This window comes from Peromyscus maniculatus, chromosome 7 (assembly GCF_049852395.1).
Source record: "Peromyscus maniculatus bairdii isolate BWxNUB_F1_BW_parent chromosome 7, HU_Pman_BW_mat_3.1, whole genome shotgun sequence".
Taxonomy (NCBI): Eukaryota; Metazoa; Chordata; class Mammalia; order Rodentia; family Cricetidae; genus Peromyscus; species Peromyscus maniculatus.
In genome coordinates, this window is record NC_134858.1 from 38,860,749 (window position 1) to 38,887,080 (window position 26,332).

The 26,332-nt window shown below is 48.9% G+C and overlaps 1 protein-coding gene and 1 long non-coding RNA gene across 3 annotated transcripts in view; one reads left to right on the forward strand and one right to left on the reverse strand.

Moving 5' to 3' along the window:
• Window positions 1-15,891, reverse strand: part of Sorl1 (sortilin related receptor 1) — a 171,488-nt gene extending 155,597 nt beyond the window's left edge. Inside the window, exon 1 of the mRNA XM_006981235.4 lies at window positions 15,460-15,891. Within this exon, the coding sequence (XP_006981297.3) occupies window positions 15,460-15,744 (285 nt within the window). The 5' untranslated portion in view covers window positions 15,745-15,891. The remainder of the gene's footprint in view (window positions 1-15,459) is intronic.
• Window positions 1,471-10,957, forward strand: LOC143274234 (uncharacterized). Of its 2 annotated transcripts, XR_013052713.1 has the most exons (3): window positions 1,471-1,744; window positions 7,670-7,879; window positions 10,501-10,957. It is a non-coding gene; the product is annotated as an uncharacterized LOC143274234 (long non-coding RNA). The 2 variants fall into 2 exon arrangements; XR_013052712.1 differs by having other exon boundaries at window positions 7,670-10,957.
• Window positions 15,892-26,332: the final 10,441 nt, after the last annotated feature.

Genomic DNA, 26,332 nt, shown 5'->3' on the forward strand with positions numbered 1-26,332 from the left:
TTGTTAAAGCTGAGGAAGGATATAAACTCCTGAGTAAGGAGCCATTCTTTCAGGTCACTTTTGCCTCCCAGAAAAACTAGCCGTGTGGCTTTGGTTTTCCCCTTTCTTTCTCTGCCTCTGACTGGAGCATTCTGAACGCCTGTGTTCTCAGCTTCATTCACCATGCATGGCCAGGCACCAGCTCCGAGACTGACTTTTCAGAACACTGGAGCGCTACAAGTTACTAGACCTGTGGGGACACCAACAAGCTCCAGGTGCCTCACTGAGAAGCAAGATGAGGCCTCCCCAAACCCAAAGCCATCCTGTCCCACCGTGCCTGCTGAGGAGTGTCTGGAATAAGCCTGCTCGGCCAGCCATCTAAAGACCAACCCATCCCAGAGCACCTGCCTCTGAGCCTGAAGAGCTCACCCTACCTGGCCAACACCAACTCTTAGACTAATAAAGAGTTTCAAGTTGAGCGAACCCACCCCCCTCCACAGCCCCTCCCTCTTCCTGTCCCTTCCTGCTCCATCTTGATGTGCCCCACCCAATCCTTGGGGGTGCTCTCGGATGTCACAAGGGAGAAGAGAAACACCTGGGCCTCAGACTTGGCAGCCAGCTCCACAGAAGAGCTAATCTGTAACGGCCCTGCTTTGGGTTTTAAGCACCTGCATCTAATTTGATCCAAGAACCAACCATTTAAAAAAAAAAAAAAAAAAGAATTTGAAGTGAGACCACTTCAAATAAAAAGGACCCTTGATATTTTTTTAGAAAAATATGTCATTCCAAAACTCCACTTTTCACTCCCAGAAGATAAGTCCAGGCAAGCATCAACAGAAACGTGCAAATCAAAAACTAGAAATAAATTATTTAACTCAAAAAGCTGCTAAGGGACTCTCCCCAGCAGCTCAGACCTTCGTCTAACTTCCTCTTCCGTTTCTCCCTTCCAAGCTAGGCTTCCAAGAAGAAACTGGAAATACTAATGGATCGGGGACCCACCAGCACAGGCACCTCAGGCGCTCAGGCTGAAATCTTCCCTCCTACAAAGCCATCTGCACCCTAGGAACCAGGGGGGAACAAAGGGAGAACTATGTGAACGGCACTAGGGAAGGGGGTGAGGAACTCAGGAGCATCACCTGAAGTTCACATGGGGTCTGAGATGAAAAGACCCTCCCATATCCAACCTGGCCATCCTCAAAGCCAACCCTCTGGCAGGTTAATGATCAGAGGACACTTTGAACAGGCTACAAAGTGGGAAGGGATCAGAGTGGAGAAGAGGTCTGACACCACTCGCTGAGGTCTTTGTAGCAGAGGGCGTAGGTTTTGTTAACTGATCCTAAGGGATGAGGGATGAAATGGACACAAAAGGGAGGCATCAAAATATTCCAGGGTGTTCTTATAAAGAAAGCCTCTGGAGGGCAAGCCTGGTGGTAGACTTCTTCTTCTTTTTTTTTTTTTTTTTAGCCTTTTCTCTCTGATGTCCCTTTTATGTCTGAGAGCAGACTGGAAAAGGGCAGCCCAGCGGAGGGAAGGAGAAAGCTCTCTGGCAAGCGAAGGCTTGTCCAAGGGTCACCAGGCACTCACACAAACAGTTCCGCCCCTTGCCTTGGCAGAGCCGGCACACATATCCAGTCATGAGAATAACTCCCTGGTGAGTCACTACTAATCTTCAAGGCAGCCCAGATGCCCATCCCCCCAAGGCCTAGGACCAGAATCAGTAGCAGGAATCAATGCAGCCCAAGGACAAGGAAGCCAGGAGAGCGAGGTAAGCAAGCCATAAATTTTATTAAGGTCAAGACACGCGGTCTATTTTCCTCCTCTCCATGCCAGCCCTACAGGGATAAGCAGGAAGCAGTCCCCAAAGGACTCTCTTGCCATCCTCCATGGACTGTGACCAAGAAACCAACAGCCCCCAACATCAAGAACCCACAGATGGCCATGACTGGATCCCCTTAGTGGTGGTTTCTCTCTGGGTCTTTTGCCCTTCTCTATAACCAGCTCTCCCTAACAGCAGCCCTCTAGGGCAGCTGCAGGCCGGCAGATTGGTTCCACCAGTCTCTCCCACTTAGTTCCACACACTGATCGGAGAGACATTGGCCTGCTAGGGGGTGGGAGGAGGTGGGAGTGTGACCTTTCCAGGAACATAACCTTGATATGTAGTCAGTCATAACCATAACCCCAGGGTGTGAGCAACCTCCCTTCTCTTGTCTCTGGCTCACAGGCCGTAGCTGGAGCCTGATAAATGAGACACAATTAATTGGGGCCGTAAAGGCAGCAGGGAGCCCCCCCCCCATGCCTCTGCTCAGAAGGCAGGGGCGAAAAATTGCATGCTACAGGGATCTCTGAACAAAAAACCGCATCTTAAATGACAAACAAAAGCAGGTAGGCCTGCCAGACCTCTGTTAGGCTCACAGGCAAGGCGTTAAGAGAGCCCCAGAGCCCACCTGGTCCAAGACGAGAGCCCTGGAGGTCACCCATCCAGAATTAGACCTCCAGAGGTCACTCTCTGTTGGATTTAACCCCAGAGGCCACCTGGCCCAGGATCAGGACCCCAGAACTCACCTGGTTGAAAAATAGAGACCTAAAGATCCACTGGCCCAAGATCAGAAGCACCTGCCCCATCCCATAAATACTTATTCAGAAGTCCTCGGGAGGTAACCCATGAATGAGCATTTGGAAAACCTCCGAAGAGTCTCATATAGCTCATTTAGGAGATGATGAATCTGGTCTATTCTCTTTCTTCCAGATAGTGAGAGGCCAAGAAAATACTGCTTTTAGGGGGTTGAGGAGAGATCTACACAGTCTTTGATAGGGACATGGGGGGAGAGCTGTCTTTGGGGATTTGGCATCGTTGTTAATGAAGACTTCGTGTGACGCTAACTTGAGGCTTTAATAAAGATGAATCTTAAAAACAATGCCAGACACAAAGGTCACATACTGCATGACTCAAGTCAGATAAAATATCCTAGGCAGGTAAAGTCCCAAAGACAGAAAGCAGATGGGTGGCTGCCAGGGGGCCGAGGAAGCGGAGAGAAGGGAGTAACTGATTTCCTCTGGGACTTACTGAGAAGGTTATGGGCCTGAGCAGAGGCAGTGGATACACAATGCATGGAATGTACCAAAGGCCACTACATTCTCAGTGGTTGTCATGTAAATTCCAGCTCATTTTTGAAAGAAAGCATTTCTGTGACCTGTGTAGAACATTCCAGTCTCAAGTGCAGATCCAAGACCTGGGAGCTCCTGCCCCTAAGCAGTACTTGCTTCCTTTCAGCTCACCGTGAACCCTCATGCTACCAAAATATGCAGCTAGAATGAGGCATCAAGGAGGCAGGCTGGAGTCTGAGTCTCGGGCCAGAGCAATCCTTCAAAGCCGCGCAAGAGCATCTGCAGAGTCACAGCATCCTCATCCACCTTGCTGTCCCCGGCTGGCACAGCAGCCTCCCAGCACTCGTCACCACCCACACCTTGACGGAGCTCAAAGTCTTTACCAAACATCACCACCCCTCTGGCTGTCCCTTGGTCCCCCACCATGCCCTAGTGATCCACAGAGGTACGCAATGACTCGCTTTGCATTATTCACTTACTATTCAGAGGAGGGGGAGAATCTGCTGCTATCCACTCCTCAGGCTCTGAGTTGTTATAAAGAGAAGGGAGGAGGCAAAGGGCCTGTTACATGAAGGGAGTGATGCACATCCCCAGGAAGCACACACTGAGGTCGTTAGCTGCCAGGCACCCTGTGGGCTCTTTAATCATGTCTTACCTGAGAGCATACCAAGGGCTTCTGGGAGAAATTGGGGTTGCAGGTCTGAAGGGAGGATGTGGAATTCCCAAGAAAGCCACTAAATTCTGTGTGGTCTTTGATGCTTACTGGGGGGGGGGGGGGGGCTTCATGGAATGGCCCCACACCTCTCTCCACTCATTTCTACCGCCATTATCACCTCCTTCACACTGGCCAAACACAAAGCTCAAGATGTCCTAGACACCCCAGCTTGACATCCTCATGCCTCCTACACTACACGGCTTCTTTCTAGAACGCATTGCGAGGTGTTACAAGCAAGGCACTTTGGTTTAGTTCTCTGCCTCGCTGACTGTGAAATACAGGGAAGCATTTTTAAAAATTCAACAGTGACGTATAAAACAAATACCTTATCCTTCAACTCTGAGGATAGAGTCAGCAGCTAAAACTTCCCCCACCGAGTACCTGATGGGGGAGGGGGGCGCTTGGAAACCAAAGATGGACAGCCCATGTCCAACAACAAGCTTTTCCAACCAGGTGACCTAAATGTGAGGTATGCAAATCAGGTCCCAGTGTCCCCTTTTCCGACCAAGTCCCCACTATATTTAGAAAGCTTATTACCCTCCCTGGACTCCCTACCTCAGGAGAACTGAAATCCAGTTTATGAGTGCTCCCTGAAGACAGCCCGGTCATGGCTTCAGCACACTCACTTGACCTTGGAGCTGGCTCCATATGCAGCCTGTACTAGGAGAACTTGCTAACCACTCAGCTGACAAATTCATGCTGCCCATTTTGTAGATGAGGAAACAAATAATGACCTTGAACTGAAATCTGGCATTTCATAACCATCCTCACTAGAGCCATGAGGTTGCCATAGATGGATGGGACGGAGTGATGGAGAGAGGGAGGAAGGGAAGATTGAGAGAGGAAGGGAAGGCGGGAAGAAAGGATAGCTTTTCTTCCTACCATGCCAGAAAGATAATAGCCACATTCTCACTGGCTTGCAGCGTCAGCCCTACCTGTCATTCACTGCCAAATGCCACACCCTCCAGGCAAACCCTGTCACCTGATAATGGTGCATCTTGTTCCAGGAGGGCTCCAGAGTAAAAGGAGCCTGGGAAAACAATCTGTCCCTTTCTTTAATAGTGTGTAAGGAAAAAAAAAAATGGAAACATCAAAACCAGAAGGAAGCTCGGAGAACATCTAACAACTGCTGACTGGAGGGGGTCTGCTCTGAGAGACTTACGGGAACATTCCACACTGCCTTTGGACGTGACAGGATCCCCAGTGTCAGGCACACAAACACAGTAAGCGTCCCCAGAATTATACAGCAGAAGCTAATGCTCTCCTGCCTTCTGTGAGGATTTCCCTGTAAAACCCAGAGACATTCATTCACTCCTTTAGAGACAAGAGTCTAGCGGTGCGACCCAGGCTGCCCTGGAACCTACCATGAAGCTCAGGCTGACCTTGAACTCTCAATCCTGCTGCTTCCACTTCCCCTAAAGGCACTTCTACACTCCTCTACTGCTCTGGTGGGGGGTGGGGGGCTTCCACAGCACCCACTTTCCCCAACTCTCCTGTTGGACTCTGCAGCTTTGCTATAAACAGCTGCTTTCTTTGTTCATTCAATAAATGTTTATTGAGCATTTACTGTAAACCAGATGCTACTCTAGGTGCGGGGAAAGTGCAGGACCTGTTGGTCTTCCCTCGCTTCTCTTAAATTAGTCGAGGAAAGAAGCACCATGTAACAAATTTAATGGGTGCTTAAACCTCAGTTGTCACACGGGCCCTGACTTCATGTGGAGAAGAGAATGGCACCTCCTGGCAGAGCTAATAAAACAGAGATGGCACAGGAGCGATTAGGGACGGAGGGCTTGGACAGGAGAGAGACACGGAGACCTAGGGAAGAATAAGAGCCAGGGATTGAAGAGCCCCAAACTCCGCCGTGTCTGAAATGTTAAAACAGCAGGGTAGCCAGAAAAGCCTAGGGGAAGGGAGGCTTATATATGAGAACTATGGGTTCTAGGGGAAGGAGGCAGAAGGATTTCATAGAAAGAAAGGAAAAGAGGAAAGGAGGGAGGGAGGGAGGGAGGGAGGGAGGGAGGGAGGGAGGGAGGAGGGGGGAAGGGAGGGAGGGAGGGAAAGAACGGCGGGAGGGAGGGAAGGAGAGAGAGAGGGACGGAGGGAGAGAGGAAGCAAGCTGAGGATCCCCACCCAAGAAGACCCCCACCTATGTATGAGGGGCAACGGTGTCCCATAAATTTGAACCAAGTCAAAGGCTTGCTGTGGGTCTTGCCTCCACAATTTTCTGGCCGTCTAAGCTGGGGGAAGCAGCTTCTCTTTCTGAGCTACAAGATATTCATCTGGGAATGGAGATGAATAGTAACACTCCCCAAGTCCACAGGACTGTTGCAAGAAACAAGATAGAAACCATGGATGTGTTTCATAAACTTCAACATCCATAAACCTCACTTACTCTCAGATCCAAATAGCTTGCTGCCCAAAGCAGCCATTCTTCACAAGCATGGCTCCACGTAGACACTTAACATCGGCATCGCCAGGCTTGGAAGAGAAACCCAAGAGCAAGACATGACACATGTCAAGCAGGAAGACAGCACACACTTCACTGACCCTTGAACTGATGGCCAATGACACCTTCAGGCAGCCTCCCCCATGCTTGACAACAGCGCTCAGAAAGCTGGGGGAAGCCCACAGTCTAGGTCCCAAGAGGTTCCCACTAAGATGACACTAATCCCTAACACTGTCCTCACCCCAAAGGCACAGCATGTAAACCTTTCATCCCAGAGCAGAAGACAGACCCCAAGGCCTCCCCAGCAGCTGCTTTTCCACACTGGAAAAGAACTGAAAACAAGATGGTTCATCCACAAGGCACATGCATCTCAACCCCGAAAGCCAAGGCAGGCCAAGTTCTCAGTAACAGGAGCTGGCCTGGGCACTAACAAAGACTCGGCCTGGTGACAGGAGCTAGCAGCAACTCTCTCCTGCTTGCCTGACTAACGCTGTTCTAATAGCCTGGTCACCCCTCCCCAACTTTGCCCAGCCACACCTAATGCTTTTCTGGCTTGGTCACCTCCACCCTAGCACACCTTGCCAACTTCAACCCCATGCACGGTTAACTCCAAGATAGATGTTTATAACGACTTCCAGGAAACTAAATATACACCAATGAGGTAAATTTTAGGGATGGTGTCACGTTACTCAATTAATTGGGCACAGGTTTCCAATATTCAACTTCCTTTAAACAGCCTTGGATTCCAGATAGTTTGCCCAGCTCTGCTCTGTCCCCACTTCCTAGAATCAAGGTTCCCTTCTTCTTCTGAAATCCTAGGACCTGGACCCCGCAGGTCAGCTTTGACCTTCCCAGTTCTCGGGATTGTCAAGCCTGAGCTGCCATGAACACCTCAGTGAACAGACCAGGTTCTGTGGGGTCTGGGCCCAAACAGCATCCAGAGTCAGAGACTTGGCGCCAATTTCTTTCCTAAGCGGCTTTTGTGCAAAGGCTCCTGAGAGGGTGTGTGTGTTATCAGGGCTATTCCTCAGCTTACAAATGAAAGACACCACTACCCTTAGCATCCTGTAGCCCTCATTGGCCCTTAGCCATTTACTCCACATAAAAATTCACTCTAGTCACCCACCTTCCCCAGGCCACCCTTCAATCAGCAGTCTGAGGAGAAAGCTCTCCACACCAGATAAGTCTTCTTTGACAATAAATAAAGCCCTAGTAGTCAACTTCGGGTTGTTTTGTTGTTGTTCATTTTGTTTGTTTGTTTTTTAAACGGAGGGGTAACACAGTGCATTGGTCTCTACATGGCACAAAATGTATTTGATATCTGTACATCTTTTTATTGCCCTTGTCTGCCACTCAGATTTGGGATATAATCACATCAGCCTGCCTTTCTGAGAATTCGTAGCTGTGTTTTTAATCTAATTCAGGGGCCTGGAGATAAATCATCCTGAAGGGTCCCGATTTTCCAAGCCAAGAGTCTGCAGCGGCAGCAACAGCAACGGCATGCTAAGTTAAAGGGCCAGCGAGGAAGGAGGGCCAGCTTTAGACGCAGTGATGAAGACCACACGCCTCTATTGTTTATCTTTGTGCCAGCCTGAAGGGCGGAAGGGATGAAAGACAGGCCCGGATCCATTGAGGTAAGTCAACAAGAGTACAGGAAGCAGAGGGCGGGGCGAAGAGACAGCCTGACTGTTAAGGCACTGTTTACATTTCACTGCTACGCAGGACGCGTCAGATCTGCACACCTCTGCACAGCCTGGACAGCCCCGGGCTCTTTGCATAAGCACAGGACAAGAGAAGGTGCACACGTCTGGGGGGAGTCCTTCTGGAGGGCCAGCCTTCCAAGGGCCTGACAGAAGAGGGCAACTGTGCAGAGGCAAACCCCCAAAATGAACACAGCACCCACCTGTCCTCCACAGTGCCCCATGCAGCCCTCCCTAGCCACTGCAACTCCAAGACCGAGGGTTCGCTCAAAGGCCTCCGTTCTGGTTTTCGCTTCCCCTGTTTATGCTACGCCTCTCCCAGGTGAAGCAGAAGCTGGGATATCTAAGGCCTCCTTCCACTCAGTAGAGGTGTGCTGGCAGGAAGGACAGCCACAACCAGGACCTACATGTGGCTACTAAGCTTTCAATTCATTAGGATCGGGTGACAAGACATTCAGCACTTCAGTCACACCAGCCTCCGTGCAAGTGTTCAGTGGCCACACACACGCCTCGCAGACATACTGCACACACAGATGAGGATCAGCACCGCAGAATCGCCTAGCCAGCAATGTTCCACTGGAAGATCGGTTACAAGGCCAGCACACCGGATCAGACCGCTCTCTGCTGACAGCACTGACCGGGCAGGAGTCACCACTGTATTTCACAACTGCTCAGGGCTGCTGCGGGTGTAGCTCACGGAGAAGCATGTGCTTGGCGTGCACAAGGCACTGGGTTCAATCCTCAGCACCACTCTGCACACACACACACACACACACACACACACACACACACACACACGATTACCAATCACCCGGTGGGTACCTGCGTTTTGTAATAACTCTTTAATTCACAATTGTAGTTACGGCTGTTACCGAGTCCCACTCTCACGGAGGCCGCTCCACTGTTGAGGGAGAATCCCTGTCTTTGTAGTTCTGCTCCGAGCATCTCACAGTAACGGGAGACAGGCCACACCTTGACCCCGCCCAGCAGGAGACAGGCCACACCTTGACCCCGCCCAGCGGCCCACCCTGTTTTTCTTACTTTTTTGGCGTCATCAGCTGCTTTGATGCTAAAAGGCCACCCAGGCCACTTCTTCGAAGGCCTAAGGTTCCCAAGTCGATAAACCAATAAATTAGGTCGAAATTAACTGTGACTCATTTTAAACTGAGGAAATTGATTTCTGAACGTACGTGGCTGGACTGAATATGCCATCTGCCAGCAGATCCTGGCCTACCTGGAGAATACACAGGAAGCCCCTGTTCTCATTAGCAAAGAAAACACCTCCTCCCCGAAACCCCAGACAATTTCCAGAGAAGTATCAATCCCCACATGTTCAAACCAAAAGAGAGTGAACTCTCCTGTCCATCCATTTATTTAAGCCTGAAAAAAAAAAAAAATGAAGGAATGGTCCACGTAACACCCCAGATTTAATACAGTTCTATGTAGTCAACCATCAATTATCCATAACTGTCAAATATTCTAAACTCCACACTGGCTTTCCCTGAATACATTTATATAGCCATTTCTCCTATCAGCAACTCAAAGAATGCAAAGTCATTTAATATTCACCTGGGCAAAATTTAATTAAGAAGGTAAACTGATGCTTTTGAAGAGAAAGAGAGAGACTAGATAAATATATACAAAGGCAAATAAATTAGTTCAGGTGTTTCGTGATTTCCAGAATACCGGTCTGCCCCATATCCCTCTACAATGGACTGGACAGGGCTGGCTTGATCTACAGCTGCCTTGAGATTAAACAGTGACGCCACAAAGATGCCTGAGATCTCTAAGGAGGGGGAGACTCGAGTTGACGATGCAATGTTCCTACAGCATCTGTTCTTTGCCTTGGGATATGCGGTGTTGTTAGGCTCTGCCCCATGGATCCAGGTCTTAAAGCAATTTATTAAGCATACCATTAACTGCATTTTACAGAATACGGAGAAAAGATGGTACAAAGCTAGGATCTGGAATGTGGTCCCTCTATTCTGATGTCTTCACAAAGTGGGGTTCCACTTCTCTAGGGGCTGCTGAATGTCCTGCCAGCTTGGAGGGGGCCCCCCAGTGCTGCCCTCCTGGCCCACACTGGAGAAAGGGGGTGGGGCTGTCCTTACACCTGACCTAGAAAAAGAGTAACAATCTGTTTTATATGTGACACTTCAGGAAACATCTGACTACCCATGGTCACCACACCACAAATATTTTTAGAGTTTAAATTAGTCCCATTATTCATGACACCAAGGGCTACAGGTAACAAAAGGCTGCTGATAACTTGATTCTGTGTACAGCCACGTTATATAGACATAGACTGTTTCTGTAAGGATATACAAAAACCTGGTGACAATAGTTACCCACTGAGAAGGGGCTCGCTCGTGACACATGAGAACTTGAAAGAATTCACCTGTCACCACTCATTCCTTCTTATAAATGGCGCTGTTAGCGTGCATTACCGGCTGCAGGCTAAGGAAACGGTGAGGTCTCATCCCTCAGTCCTCAGTGCCTCTCCTCATGGGCTCCTTCCCTCCATTCCTTCCATCTCAAAGCCTCTACTGTTCCAGGCTCCAAGCTACTAATAGCCAAACAGTGCCAGACACAGCCCGGAACTGGACGCAAGAGACACAGGCACAACCAGGAGGGGTTTTTCAAGGTCACATCCCTCACTGACCCGAGAGGCCAACTGCGTCTTCACATGCACAGAACTCGGCTGGTAACAGCCAACGTGCTGCCCCCTTCTCAACGTTATCTGGAAGCATCCACAGGTCAAGCATCCTAACTTCAGAATCAGCCAGCCAATTCTTTCCCAAGCGAAGCCTATCGTGTCAGAATCAACACCAGAGTGATCTGAAGCCAAACAGCATTCTCTCCCCAAAGGAGGCCTTTTGTCCATGGCCCCTGCTTTGTAATGGACACTTTGTTTTCAGTCTCAAATCAGGACACTGTATCCTCTCTGTCCTCTCAAAGGCAAGAAGTATGAACAGAGAGCTTGTTGCAAGCAAAATAAACCTGTAAATCTTGTTAGGCTTTGTGCTTCATTCCAAAGGATCACCACCACCACCACCACCACCCACCTCTGAAAAATAAAAATACCAGTAGCAGAAACCAATATGAGAGTCCTAAAAGGGAGGATGCTATAAAAATAGAATCCTAGGTCTTTATTCGAACTAGCTCCCAGATAGCACAGGAAAACCAGGGCTACACTCCCGCGGGCCATTTGCTTAGGCACCATGGAGTGAACCAAAGCAGTTTGTCTGTCTGTGGGATCCCCGTGGTCCTCCTTATACACGACTTTATATAACTTAATGTGCTCCCTACCCTCTACGCCTCTTCTTCTGGGTAGAACGCTGATCCACAGATAGTTATTAAGGAGCTCCCATGCAGTGAAACACAGAGAAGGACCAACTCCAGGCCTTAAAAGGAGCACACAGGAAGATGAAGCATTAATTAGAGCCCAAGGCAGGGCTGGGAGCAAGCTTAGAACTGTTCCCACAGGGCTGGGAATACTAGGGACTCTGGAGTATTGGGGAACTGAAAAAGCGTTCTCTGTGCAAAGAGAAGAGTTGAGGAAGATTTTTGAGGAAGGGGGCAAAACTAGCGTGATGGCAAAGAGCAGGCAAGAAGGCCGCGGGGCACCAGGGGTGGGGGGTGAGGCGTGGGGGGTGGAGACATGAGTGGTGTCAGATGCCTTTAATCCCAGCACTTGGGAGGCAGAGGAGGCGGGTGGATCTCCAAGTTCCACCTGGTCTACAGAGTGAGTTCCGGAACAGCCTGGGCTACACAGAGAAACTCTGTCTCAGGGAAAGAAAGAAAATAAATAAATAAATAAATAAATAAATAAATAAATAAATAAATAAATAAATAAGAAGTCAGTGTGGCAAGAACTATGGACTAAGCTGGGCTTGGCAATCCACACCTGCAATGTCAGCATGCTGGAGGCAGGGGCAGGAGGATCACCAGTTAAGGGCCAGCCTGAGCTTCATGGTAAGTTTCAGGCCAGCTGGGGCTAAACGGCCAGACTCTACTCAAAACATGTTTTAAGTAATTAATTAATTAAATATATATTTTTATATATTCTTAAATTTAAAAGCTCTAGTTTCCTCCTTTAATTTGACCTTTTTTGTTTTGTTTTGTGTTTTTGTTTTGTTTTTGTTTTTCAAGACAGGGTTTCTCTGTGTAAGCCCTTGTTGTGCTCACTCTGTAGCCCAGGCTGGCCTCGAACTCAAGAGATTCACCTGCCTCTGCCTCCCAAGTGCTGGGATTAAAGGCGTGCACCACCGCTGCCCAGCTTTAACTTGACCTTTTGGGGGGGGGGGGGCGGGGGAGGCTTTCCTTGTACATTTTGAACTCATGTAGAGAAGCCCTAATATCTGGTCCATTGGTCTCCACTATTACAAATGTGTTTCTGGGTGATCATGGCAGAACCAGTACTCCATATTAGAAACACTTCCTAAGAAGAAGGAATATGGTCAAAATTACAAAATCCTTTTAGTTCCTGAGTCAGGAGGGCAAAGGAAGAGACACTCCAACGTGATATGACAACACAACTCCTTTCTCAGGCAAACTTTGCCTGTCTAAGGCCTTCCTTCTCTCCTCCCTGAGGCTAGTGGCCTTCCCGCCACCTCTCTGGCTTCTGCTTCCAATGCTGACAAGTGTTCCTGGGTAACCCTGGACCCTCACCAAGGTCCAAGGATAAGGAGCTGCAGAGCATCTAAGTCCCCCTGCCTCAGCTATCACTTCGCCCCCAGAGCCTCGCTCACACAGCCACCGCAGGGTCAGGGCTGGTGCAGGTGTACTGGTCCCCACCTGTCCATTTACAATGATCTCTCCTGCCTCCTTCAGATGGATTTGTTGTTGTTTGTTTATTTGTTTGTTTGTTTTTGAGAAACACACTCCCTTCAGACAACCGCTCACTGTAATTGTTTGGGTTTAAAAATTGAAGGGAATTTATAAAACTTAGTGCAGGGAAAGAGTTAAAATGAGCATATGGTCGAGCGGTGGTGGCCCATGCCTTCAATCCCAGCACTTGGGAGGCAGAGCCAGGAGGATCTCTGTGAGTTTGAGGCCAGCCTGGTCTATAGAGCGAGATCCAGGACAGGCACCAAAACTACAGAGAGAAACCCTGTCTCAAACAACCAAAAAAAAAAAAAAAAGAGCATTATGAATTAATAGCACAGCTGCATCCTGATGCATTTGGGGGTGGCAGAGGCACTATTTGTAACTGGATCTGCCCCAGAAAAAAACGGAGGCACATAGCCACCTTTGCTACAAAGGTGAGTCCGCATAGATGTGAGTTACTCCAGAGACCCAGAGAAGAGCCCCAAGCCACCCACCACTGTCTCCTGTGCTTACAGTCCGGAGGGCCTCCTGCACCAGGTCAGAACTTGTGATAAGAAATCCCATACCATGAAGTTCTTCCTCTGTCTGACTCAGCTCCTCAACAATTAAAGTTAATGCTGTATTTCATTAACCTGGGGCAACAGGGAACAAGGGCATAGGAAGGCAGCCACAGCGAGGAGGAGCACAGTAAGGGATCCTCGCCCCGCCGCTCTGTGGGAATTCCTCACTCTGAGTTCAACTGCTGGCTGGATCTGCACCCTTCAATGGAACCAGTCTGGCTGGCCTGGAGACATGAAAGAAAAGGCGGGCTTTGGAGTCGCTCCCAACAAGATCAGGATTCATCTCTAGCTTGCTCCAAATCCCGGGGAGATTTTCACACACCAAACCCGGAGAAAAGAAGAGATAAACAGCACCTACCTACATGAATATTATATCAACCAGAAAGTGCCTCTTTCAACTAAGAAGACCCGAGCTCCTGGAGGGACGGTCCCCCTAGAGTCGCCCCCCACCCTCAGCCTGCTGACTCAAGAGCACAGTAGAGCTAGCTAGCTAGGCAGGCTGGGGAGACCCATCCTCACCAGCTCCATGCTGGCATGCATGCCTTCTAAGAGCAATCTTGCTGACAAAAAAAAAAAAAAAAAAAAAAAAGGAAGTTTAGGGCAGGTGGACTTCAGTAGCCTGAGCCTGGCACCCCCACCCCACCCCCAAGCAGTTACAGGTCATCTGGTATACATTCCTGCCCAGGGGCTGGTGGTGGGTGGATGTCTGCTGCTCCCACCCACACACCACCACCTCTCTATCCACAGAGCCATACACATTTTTATTTTGGAAGGAGGATGTTCAGGAAGCACTGAATACTGACTGGCAAGGTGACTCCCAACACCCAAAGGTCAGTGAGACCACGTAGGCAAGAACTAAAGCACCCAGCAGCCCTTGCCTGTGTGACCTTGGATTAGTCACCGTGCCTTTACCAGCTTGGATTTCTTCACCCAAAACATGACACCATAGGGTGGCATGTTTTATGAGATGCTTTCTGGCTCCGGGAGTTGATCATTTAACTCTACGTATAGCCTGAAGGAAGACTTTGCCAGGGCCAAAAATCAGTGGAGAAGGGCAGAACCCAGGCTAATCTTTTAACTCGTACTTTAGAAAGGTACAATCACTCTGGGAAGTGACCGTGTTTATCACCTCCACTGGGTCCACCTTTTCTCTCCCACTGACCTTCTAGTTTTGCTGATGTCAATCTTAACCGCAGGACTGGGAATTTCTCAGGAGACAATAACGCCCGGTAAATTAATTCTGCCACTGCTAATACTAATGGACAAACTCTTGGCTTGCCATCCCTAGCAGTCAGTGGGGGCCGTAAGAGTGAAATGTATGTTACTTATGACCTAACAAACCCATTGCCTGGACAGAAATTAATCCTTTAACGAATAATAAAAAGTCCACCAAATTTCAGCCCTTTCAAATCCCCGAGTGTCGTAAGAGATAATTCTTATCTAAAATAAAGTCATAACCTTTAGTGGTGGGAAAGAAAGGGGGTAGGATGGTAAGCCACACTCCCACGAGCCTTACACACACACATGCACAAGCACACACGCACACATCTACCTGGTACACAGGGAACAATCGTGGGGCTTTGAGAGTTGCCCATCTTTATTGGGGTTCACACGGGTAAACACGGAAAGCCCTCTGCAATTCTGTGTAAGTGCTTTACAGCTGCAGGTTCTCGTCCCCGTTGCCAAAGGATGGTGTGTGTGTGTGTGTGTGTGTGTGTGTGTGTGTGTGTGTGTGTGTGTGTGTGTAGGGGGGTGCCCGTTTTTAACCAGATGTAAAAACGATGCTGTACCCCTTCGAGACCTGCTGGAAACTACACTGCTCTGTCTGCATACAGCCTGGGGGAAAGAGGCGCTGCACTCTTCGAGTTACCTGGAATATGTTTGTGAAAATCGACAGGAAGAAGGAAAAGGTCTGTGCGACCCGAGTGTTGACGGATGTACTCATGTGATGTAGGGGAGAAAGAGAAGAAAAAGGAAAGAGAGAGAGAGAAAGAAACACATGCCAGCCGGGAAGTCCCCAAGCGGCGCCTGCACCTGGGAAGCGGCTGCAAAGGATGGGTGCGGGGGCGAGGAAGTGCTGGGAGAGGAAAGGGCTGGAAGGAGGCGGCTTGCAGAAGTGCTCACCTGTCCATACACCTGGATGGGCTGGGGCTGCTGAGCAGCGCTCCGCCGCGTCCTGAGTGGCTTCCCGGCCGCGGGGCTCGCCCCCCAGGCATCCCCGTGCGTCCCCAGCCGCAGCTCGCGCGGGTCGCCCTGCACCACGAAGAAGCCCCGGTCCTGGGGCAAGGGCACGCGGCCACCGTACAATCTCTGCGTCCAGCCCCCGCCGAGAGCTCCGGGGGGCAGCAGCGCGACCAGGGCAAATAGGAAAGGGAGTCGCGACTCCCTCCTGCTGCTCCGTGTCGCCATGTTCAGGCGAACGCTCCCGCAGGTGGCGCCGCCGCCAGGAGAGAATGTGCAGCGCGCGCCGGGACAGCGCCGGGCCAGAGCCGGGGCCGCGCGCGCCGCTCCCGGGGCTCCAAGCCGCCCGGGCCGCTTTGCTGCGCCCGCCACCGCTGCCACGGCCACCGCCGCCGCCGGGTCCCGCTCGCTCGGCGCCGCGCCGTCACGTGTGCGCTCGCAGCGCGTCCCCTTCGCGCACTTTCTTCGCTCGCTGCGACTGCGGCCCCGCCCCCTGGGATGGGGAAGTCAAGGCAGGGAGCGCCGGCCTCTGGGCACCGTGGTCCCCGGCGAGCACACCTCGCCCTCCCTGCCGCAGTGAAGAATTGTGTGGACGCTGTGCTCCATTTTCTCGGAGTGAGTTAGCTACTCCACGGATTCCTGGGGGTACCCTAAGCACCCTAAACCGCCTCCAATCTCCGCCCCCTGTGCAGCCACTGGACCACCTTCCTGGGCCTTGGCTCCATGCCCACCTCCAATGGCGAGCAGCAAATCACAGAATTAGCCCCGAGCACACCGCCACCAAGAGTCGAGATGAACCTGCCCGGTTGTGAAACTTGCAGGGTTTCAACTGTGGCACAGAAATGTACTTGAAGTGGCCGCAGCTCAGACCGCCCTTGATCAAGCTAAACTATCCCTGCATCCAGCAGAGCATAACAGACAAACACCCTGCACAGCAGTGAAACCTGGGCTGCACCCCACCAGGAACTTGCGCCAGCTGAACTATGACACAGTTTTGCAGTATGGCCCTGCATGCATGGATGCCTAGGCATCGCCCAGGGCCCCACCGCAGACTCCTGCTCTGAGTCCCCCAAGGTGTCCCAGCACTGAGGCACTCTCAGGGGCAAGATAATTGTATCTACCAGTCCCTTCAGCCGACACTGCTAATTGTAAAGGCTGTAAAGATTATACCTGTTCAGGAGGGGGCAGATGCCTGAGGAGAAGAAGAGGTTCCCTTTCAATGCACCCTAAAAGCAGCTTCAAGAGCCGGATTTTCTGTGACTGCTTTTGTACTGTTTTTTTGTTTTGTTTTGTTTTGTTTTGTTTTGTTTTGTTTTGTTTTTGTTTTCCAGTTGGTGGGAGCAGCTAAGTATTACCCTGTATTTCATCCCATGTCTCTCTGGACTCAGGTCCTGGCTATTGAGATGACCGAAGGCAGAGCAAAGCGGCTGAAACCATTGGTCCCTCAGCTCCCACTCCTAACTTTCTGCCTCTTCAACAAGCCAGCAGCTTGGCTCTGTCTCTCGTTCACCTGTCACTCAAATTCCTTCTAGTTAGCTTAGTCTAGCCCCTTCCTCCGACCAAGGCCTCCGTTGACAACCTGCCAAAACCTGTCACGAGATGAACTGGGTTTGTCCCCAGGTTGAAATGTATTGGCACGGTGATGGCGGCAGGAGGTGGGTGCCTTGAAGGGTGGGTTATACCACTGAGAGGGATTTGCCGCTTCTCAGTGGACTCGGTTTGTTCTCCCAAGAGCAGTTGGTAGAGCGGTTGAGCTTTAAGCTTAAGTCAGTCCTCAAAAAGCAAGGCCAGCTTCTTGTTTGGGCTCTTCCCCAAGCAGTGGCTAGTCCTGCTTCCCATGTGAGTTAAAGGCGCAGAAAGCCCTCATAGAAGCTGAGCAGGTACCAGCACCATGTTCATGGTCTTGCCTGCCTCCGTAACCATGAGCCCCAAACTCAGCTCTTTCTATGTCTCCTAGCCTCTGTTACAGGAGCAGAGAAAAGGGAAAGAAGGCCAATGTTTCTTCACCTCCATAAATCCAGCGTTCCACTGCCCTGCTGCATTCTATAGGAGACTTGCTGAGAAGACCTTCCGGCTCAGGCTCTGCAGCCTTCCAAACACCCGCTCTCCCCTCTCGCCCCTGGTCAGATGTTTGTCCTTCTGTTATACAACTTGACATCTTCGTTGAGCCACCTAGCTCGCCCCACAAAGCCACTGAACCATGGCCACCTCCCATGGCCCATTAAAACCAGCCCTACCTCCTCAGTATCACGTCACCAGATGTGAACCCACCCAAGGGTCTTCAGCACTTCTGCCCCCTTTGACTCCCAGTAGAAAGCTAAGGGAACGGCCTACGGTTAGGACACCCTGCGTGTGATTTCATTGCTAGCTGTTTTCCAACCTATATTTGATGAGAAGAGTCTTCTGTGAGCTAGCATCTCCACAGAAAACAAAGACAGGTGTCTTCTCAGTGTTGTGTGGAAGAGGGAGACGCCGTCCGTTCCTGTGAACTGCTGGCTTTGAGCTTCGGGTGGCCGTTTGCATGGAAGGATTAGTAAGGCAAGACCAGCTACTTGCTCGTTGTAATTTGGGTTTGCAATTTCAATGCTATAAAACTGGCAAGAATGCTCAAGCACAGTTGATTTACTCCTTGAACGCCCTCCTCTCCAGTCATTATCTACATCCCTCGCCATTCTCAGGTGGATAATCGGCACCCTGAGAGACTGTGGGCTGCAGAGCCACAGGGCACTGTGGAGAGAAAGCAGACTGAATTTTGAGTCAAAGGCCCAACTTTCTAGCTATGGGAACTGGGCCGAACGCCCTCCCTGGAGCTTCCGTTTTTCTCTTCTATAAAATAAAGATCTTAATTCTTACCTACCTCTCTAAACAGTTACAGTACCAGATGAGATGGGCTGTGTTAAATAGCTGTGAAATCCCCACAGAGAAAAGACTGTTCAGGCAGCATCAGAGGCCTGCACTGGGGCTCTGGCATAGCAGTAAATTACTACATGGTTTTGGTTTTTGGTTTTTGGATTTTTTTTTTGTCCCAGTCAAAGAGACCCTCTAGTCCTGACCACTCTACCTTCCAGACCCCTATGAGAATGTGAGACAGGAACAGCCATACAGCAAGTTCACCCAAAACAGGAGTCAGAGCTGAATTGTGCAATATGAGGAGGGTGTTACTCCTGACTTCAGAAACAGATCTAGGTTGAAAAGGAGTCTCCACTTCCTCCATCCCTGTAGGGCTATCGCTGAGGGAGGCAGTATTCTAGCCCCTCTGCCCTAACCAGGGACTTGCTCTGTCCTCCATCCCTTCAGGACGATGGATAGAGGAGAGGCAGTATTCTAGCCCCTCTGCCCTAACCATGGACTTGCTTTGGTGCTAGACAGCATCAATGTGCATGGGGCCTTCAAGATGGTGCAGCAGGGAAAGGTGCTTGCAGCCAAGCCTGGGGATCTGAGTTCGATCCCTAGGATCCAGCTGGCAGATAGAAACAACCAAACTCCTCTGACAAGTTGTTCTCTGATATCCACGTGGATTGAGAATTCACTAAAATGCACAAGACCCTGACTCCCCAGGGGGAAAGGAAGAAGGGAAGGAAGACAGGAAAGGAGGAATTTTAAAACAGCAATAATGACAGCTGTAAAGACAAAGGCAGGGGTGGGAACCCTGAAAATATATTTGATGCCTTTCCTACCTGGTGGCCTTTGTGAGTGCCCTCTCTCCTCCCTGGGCCCAGGCTAGCCTGCTTTATCCATCCTTTACTTTTCAGAGAAGCCCCCCTCTGTACCTAGGCGAGTAGTTTTCCTGCCTCTAGAGCTCCATTCTCCTCTCCTGTATGTAGGTTTTGTCATTTTCTCTCCGGTCAGGTTACTTTACTCCATTTTTGTCTTAAGACTCAAGCAGCAGGAGGTGTGACATCAGCCCATGTTAATCACGTCTACAGTCTGCGTCCAGCAAACTCCTGGCACATGGATGTGCTCAGTGACCTAGAACTTACGGAGGCAGAGGGAGCTGCCCTTTTACCCTGTGAAGGTTCAGTTTTGAAGGCCTAAGAAAGGAACTGACAATAGTCCAAGTAGCAGAAGAGATACACAGACTCACAGTGTGCACTTGCCATGGGAGCCACACAAAATCCAAGACTCAAAGAAGGGGCGGATTCCATGTTTGTCTAGCCCACCCCTCTGAGCTTCGGAAGAGAACAGGGGCCTGTAGACTCTGGGAGGTGATGGCCAAGGTTATATGAAAGAGGGGTGGAGGAAGCAGCCAGCCAAGGAAGTTCTTGTTCTGCAGCGCTAGAGCCCTAGCTAGCATTTCCCAGAACTGGTGCAATGGACTGATGGACTGTTCTTGTGTGGTTATTGCTTGGTGAGAATCCAGCAAGGGTGCTAAAGACAAGTGCTTGAGTTCTTATTGAGTAACTTCCCTCGGTCAGATATGGGAACCTCACTGAAGGCTCCTTTCTAGCTTCTGTAAATAAAGTGGGGGCTGGGGACAGAAGTCAGCAAGACCTTGGTGCTCAGGCTGCTTCTCAGGCTTTTTCAGCCTTCCGGTCCAAAGCACTCGGCATGCCTGGTTGCCATATTGAGAGTTTCCTATTCTGCTCTCCAACAGACCCATACAAATGAATGGGGAGCAGAAATGACACCACCGTCCACCTTTGGTGGTGATGGCGGGGTATGTGGCCAGTGTTGCTGGGCTTGATGGCACATGCCTGTAATCCCAGCACCTCTGCTTCAGAGGCAAGCCTGAGCTACGCAGGGAGACCCTGTCTCAAAACAAGCAAGCAAAATTAAATAAAGATACAGACACATAAAGAGGCGAAGCCCAGGATAATCAACAAAGTTTAGGATACAGAAACATTTAGAACACAGTGAGCAGCTTAAGTTCTCACCTTTGAATACACTAAGTTCATAAAGAGGCTTCTGGAAATAGAGGTAACTCGCCTTTGCAAAGCAGTAGTTCACATTTGCGTGAGGATGCGCTCCATTGTAACCCACTGTAACTCTTTCAACAGAGTCAAAGCCGGTATTACGGCCACTCCCATTTTAGACAGAAAGGAGAGGACAGAGCACTTGATTTACAATTACACGGGGCTGTTAACGCACATGTACTAGGGAACAGATTCAAACCCAGGTTCTCTGGGGCTTACAAACAAGGCTGAGAGCCTCCTTACCAAGGGAAGAGCTGGGGTTTCAAGTCCTAGAAAAAAGGACACAGGAAACAGGGCGGCTACATAGGCGCAGGGAAAAATTCAAGCTAAGAGCACAGTATGGAGGGGCTGAGGCCACCACCACAGGGCTGTACTGCAGCGAAGTGTCACGTGACTGTTCGCCAGTGAAGACACAAGCTCATGTCAAGCCAGCTAACTGCCCTCAGCTTCATTATAATAACATTTCCATGTCATTAGCCTTGCAAAATTGCCTGTGGGTGTGATGCATGCGACACCTCCGGAAAAGCCCCATAGAAAAGCCAGAAAATGGGAGTCAATGCTAGTCCAGGAAAATTCTTACCATTCATAGGATTTCCTGCCTTTCCCCTCCTTACTTGAGTAAGCCTCCCCTCCCTTAACATTGGTTCCTGAGACACCAGCCAGAAACCTGGCGATCTGAAGTCTTTCTCTGAGAGTCACAAGATGTTGAACACCGTGAGCCAGAGGCCATCAGCTCTACTGCCTTCCTTACCATCCACTGCAGTAGCAGCAAAACCGCCAGGGCAGAACGAGCCAGTGAGTATCCCCGTCCTCTCAGCCCTCAGCAAGGTCTCCTGTGCAGATCACAGCTGTCACCTCAGGTGCAATGCTGAGTCATTTGGTCCTCTCATGCTCCCATGTTCAATCCTGAGAGATCCATCTGTCCAATCCTGTTTTCTCCAACTTTCTAGAAGACTCATTTAAGGGGGGATTTGTTCTCCAGTGTTCAAGCCCTGTGAGGGAGTACCCGGGTTTCGAAAGCTGCCACTGAGTGCTGGCCTTCCTCTAGCGAGATGGCTACGTTAGAAAAATCAACTGTTTTTTTTTTTTTTTTTTTTGGCTTGACTTTTTCAGTTAATTGACAGGTTTGGTTCTGACATTTCCATACACATATGACATTACGCTTTGTTCTTATTCATCCAAGAACTAGATTTTTGAAAATTTTCTTTTTCCTGAGATAAGGTCTTGCAGTGTGGCTTTGAACTTGAGATCCTCCTGCCTCAGCCTCTCCAGCCCTGCATCACAAGCGTGTTTGTGCCAGCATGCAACCTCTCGACCTTTTAGAAAGAGGAAGCATTTGCTTTTTCCTGAGCAGAGTGAGTCAGCCTGGTCAAAGATGAGTTCTTTTGCTGCAAGGTACTTCCATGTATGTCCTACACACTATCTGCCACTTGATAAGGTACAAATGTCCACACAGATATATATAGACAGCACCTGCAAGGGACTTAAAGAGAGATAAATACAAGACTAACAGAAATATGTGAAACCAGAAAGAGCTCTACTATGAGTCTTGAAGTACTGAGTATTAAATCTAGAGCCTGGTGCATGATGGGTAAGTGCTCTCAGCTGACCGAGTTACACCCCCAGGTTCCAGAGCTCTAAGATCTTAGATTGAAAGTTCAAGGTCGGCCTGGGCAATTTTAGTGAGGTGTCATCTCAAAACAAAAGATATACAAAGGGCTGGGGCCATATCTCATTGGTCGTGGTGCTTGTCCAGTGTGTGCAAAGCCCTGAATTCAATGCCTATCCCTGATGCATCCGACCTTGGAGTAGGGATTTCAGGTATATCATGGCGGGGAGGCGGGGAGGGAGCACTGCAATACTCCAAGAGGAAACAGGAAGCTATTTTTGGTTTCTGAAAAGAAAAAGGAAAGTTTTTAGGAGTAGAGGGTGTGGGTGAGGAAGGGGAAGAAAGAAATTAGCTAGAGTGGGGCCTGCTGCCGGGGGCACCAGCACCCTCCCGGTGATGCCGCTCCAGTCCATCCTCAGCTAGAACACAGGGTGTCACCTGTTTACCTTGCACATAATCTACCAGAGTGTGCTGCAGACTGATCAGACATCTGCCATCTCCAAATCCATCACCCTGGCAATTTTACACGGTGTCATCAGCTGAATTAACACCTGTTAAAACCCGTCATCCCACTAGACTGAAAGCTGCAAGCGCCTCTAATGAGGACCTGCAGAAAAGAATACATTTCCTCAGAGCCCTTAAATAAATGACATTAAGTCCTCTATGCCAAATAAATTATTGAAACAGCGATTAGGGTTTGGATCGTACCAACAGTCCAGCTCAGAGGCCTATATAATCTCATTTGGGGTTTGACTGCCACACCCGGACGAGCAAACTGGCCGGCCTTCTCCGTTGATGGGTAAGTGGAAAAATGCATTCCTTTTTAGCGTGTATTTAAACAAGAACTTCGGTGCTAAATTAGCAGTGGGTTTTGTGTATGAATTTTCTTTGCATTCTAACATTATGTAAATGAAAAACCCAACGAAGTGCAAATTAGGACTATTCTTAATTCTAAAAGGCTGCTATTCTGTGATAATGACGCCATGGAACACTTCACAGTCTGCCGAGCACAGCACGGTGTGTGGTTCCTGCTCCCCCATCTGCCCTGTGAGACTCCCAGCAGGGGGACACCCACTGTGTCCTCATTTTTTTTTCTTGCCCACTAACGTCAATCAGATCTAATCCACACATCCTCCCCTCTTCCTCCTTATAATTTCATCTTCCAAGGATCATTTCCTCACTGAAAACAGAACAAGAGGTCGAGAGGACTTAATCTATAAGAGCAATGGTATTACAGGATATTAGAGGCCTGACATCCAGGAGGCAGGTCACCTGGATTTTATCCCAGTTCTCTCTGGACCAGCTGTCTCATCCCAGGACCCTACTTTTCTTCATCTGGAAAATGAATAAACTACCTCTGCAGTTTTAAAAGATAACATGAGATTAGACACCTTGAGGTTTAAATCTAAGCCTTGCATAGACAACTTGTTCAATGAATAATACCTAGGGTTGGTTGCGAAGTTCAGCTTAGATATAGTTGTTACATCAATTTGACCATTCAGTGACTGGCAGATTTTTAGTTGGGTTTGTTTGTGTTTTCTTCGACCTCAATACCAGGCAATAGGTTTCTGTAAACAAAAAGAACAAAAAAGAAATCTAATGGAGGGGCAAAGGAGTGCAATTCAGTAGTAGAAGACATGCCTAACATTCACAAGGCCCTGAGCTCATTCCCAGCACTTTCTTTAATAACCACCCTGCCCCCAGCCACACACACACACAAAAGAGAAAACTAGTTTTAAACGGGGGCACACACACACACACACACACACACACACACACACACACACACACCAGCAAACAGACACAGGCATGAACACCACAGTCTGTGTAGAACAGATTAACTCTCTTCTTCATGTTTCTTAGGAAAACCTGGGTTGCAGGCAGATGCAATAATGCTCCAAGAACAGGATTCCTGGAACTTTAAGACAAACCAGCCTCAGTTTCTTATTAAGCATGGGACAAAAGACCCGAAGAACTCTACCCTGTGTGTATGCTCTAAAGGACTGAGCCTGCCAGGCCTGCTGAATAAATTTGGTTTATTCTTATTTTATTTACTTTATATATATGGGCATTTTGCCTGAATGTATGGCTGTGTGTCACATCCATTTCTGATATTTTCAGAGGCCGGAAGAGGGCATCAGATCCCCTCGAACTGGAGTTACAGATATCTGTGAGCTGCCATGTGGGTGCTAGGAATCAAATCCAGGTCCTCTAGAAAAGCAGTCAGTGCTCTTAACCACTGAGCCATCCCATCCTCCAGCCGTACTCCTTAGAATCATGGGTTTCATTCATGCAAACCCATTCCTGGTAGCCACACTTCTTAAACAGCATTGATTTCACCAATGGAAAGAAAATTTCTGGTATCCTTTATACTGATCACAGTTCAGGCTTGGTTTGTGATAGCCAATGTTCTCCTGTCCAGCACGGATTCCTGTCCAAGATGCTTCACACGCTGATCACACCTAAGAACATGCATTCCTCATGAGGGCCTTTACTTGTTAGTTGTCTGCCTTCAGTGTGGGTTATAGAGAATTTATACACACGCACACAGTACTGCTTAGAACAAAGCATTTAAAAGTCAATCACAGACAGTAAGGCAACTGTGAACAAGGAAAGGCTTCCAGCATCACTGAAACTGGAAAATGAGTGGGAAAGTGGGCATTCCCAGAATGGGATTATTCATGCCTTCAGTTCTGATACCCAGAATCTACTTTAACACCGACAGTTAGATAACATTGTGTTAGTTTAGGCATCACCCTAAAGGAGCCATTTAGCCAAATAAGGAATTCATGCCTCCACTGTGGTCAGCTAGATAAGACAGCCCACACTCCTAAGTAGCTATTACAAGTGCTTTGGGTATCCTAATCTCAATCAATACAAGCGATTTTTTTTTTTTACAATCGGCATAACAATATAGAGAATGATCTTCATTAGGGGCTAGCTAATTGGCTGGGTGAACATTAGAAACGAGCTCTCAGTAAATTCAGAAGTATTCAAGGCTTAATGCCTGTCAAAACCGTAGTGAAGACACACTGTTCCATTGCATGGACATGTGTAAAATAGCACAACTCCCCTAGCCTCAGAGATAAGAGCTAGACTGGAAATGCTGGCTCCTGCCTGTCATCCCAGCACTTGGAAGGATGAGGTAGGAGGATCGTAATGAGTTTGAGACCAGCCTATACTATATAAGGATGGCAGCAATGTCTAGAAATAAGAATGTATGACACTCTTGAAGAACTTGAGACTTTTAACCTAAGAGCAGAGGAGGCAGAGACAACTCCACTGTCCCATTTAATCATTCATAAAAACTACTGACTTTAAGTTTAAAAGAAAGTTTCTTTTAAATATCAACAACGTGCAGACACCTGAATTGGGGTCAGTGCTTCCTATATGTTCTCTTAGACTCTCAAAGCGAGCCTGCGTGATAGAAATTATTTTCATTCATGAGCAAAGTTGCTGAAGATCAGAGACATTGGGCTGTTTGTAAAAGACATACAGATAGGGCTGGAGAGACTCAGGAAAGTGCTTGTCACGCAAGCATGAGGCTGTGTGTTCAAAAGCACAGCCCCCCAGGAAAGTCCAGGCAGGTGTGTTGGCATCTGAAAACTGGAGAGGAAGAGACAAGTGCATCTCTGAAACTCAGTAGCCAGTCAGTCTAGCCAATAAGTGAGTTCCGGATTAAGAGAAAAACCCAGTCTCAAAAAAATGAGGTCGAATGACTATGGGAAATACCCTACACTGACCTCTGGCTTGCACACACCCCATGCACACACAGAGTCAATACACACATCCCCACATGTCTGACTTCAAGCTGGAAACTGTCTCCATAGTGCCAGCATACTCACAAACAGAAAGTCTGAATAACCTACAAAGTGTTTTTTAATAGGCAAAAGAATCAAGTAAACACTTTACAAAGGAGAAGACTCACTCAGCCAAACAGTGCATAAAAATGATGCTCAGCATTGTTGGTTATCAGGGAAATGCAAGTCAAAACCACAATGGCTGTTGCTACACACCCACTGGACGGGTAACAATAGAACTTGAAAACTCGACAATGCCAAATGTTGGAGGAGCCGAAGAGCAGCTGAATCTTCATACACTGATGGTGAAAAACACAGAATTGTTCAGGCACTTGGAAAGCTTGCGTTTTCTGCCCTCCTTTTTTTCCTTTCTTTTTTTCCTTTCCCTTCCTTCTTTCCTTTCTTTCTTACTTAACTTTTTTTCTTTTTGGTTCTTTTGAGACAGGGTCTCCTGTGGCCAAGGATGACTGGGAACCACAGGCTTGGACCACCGT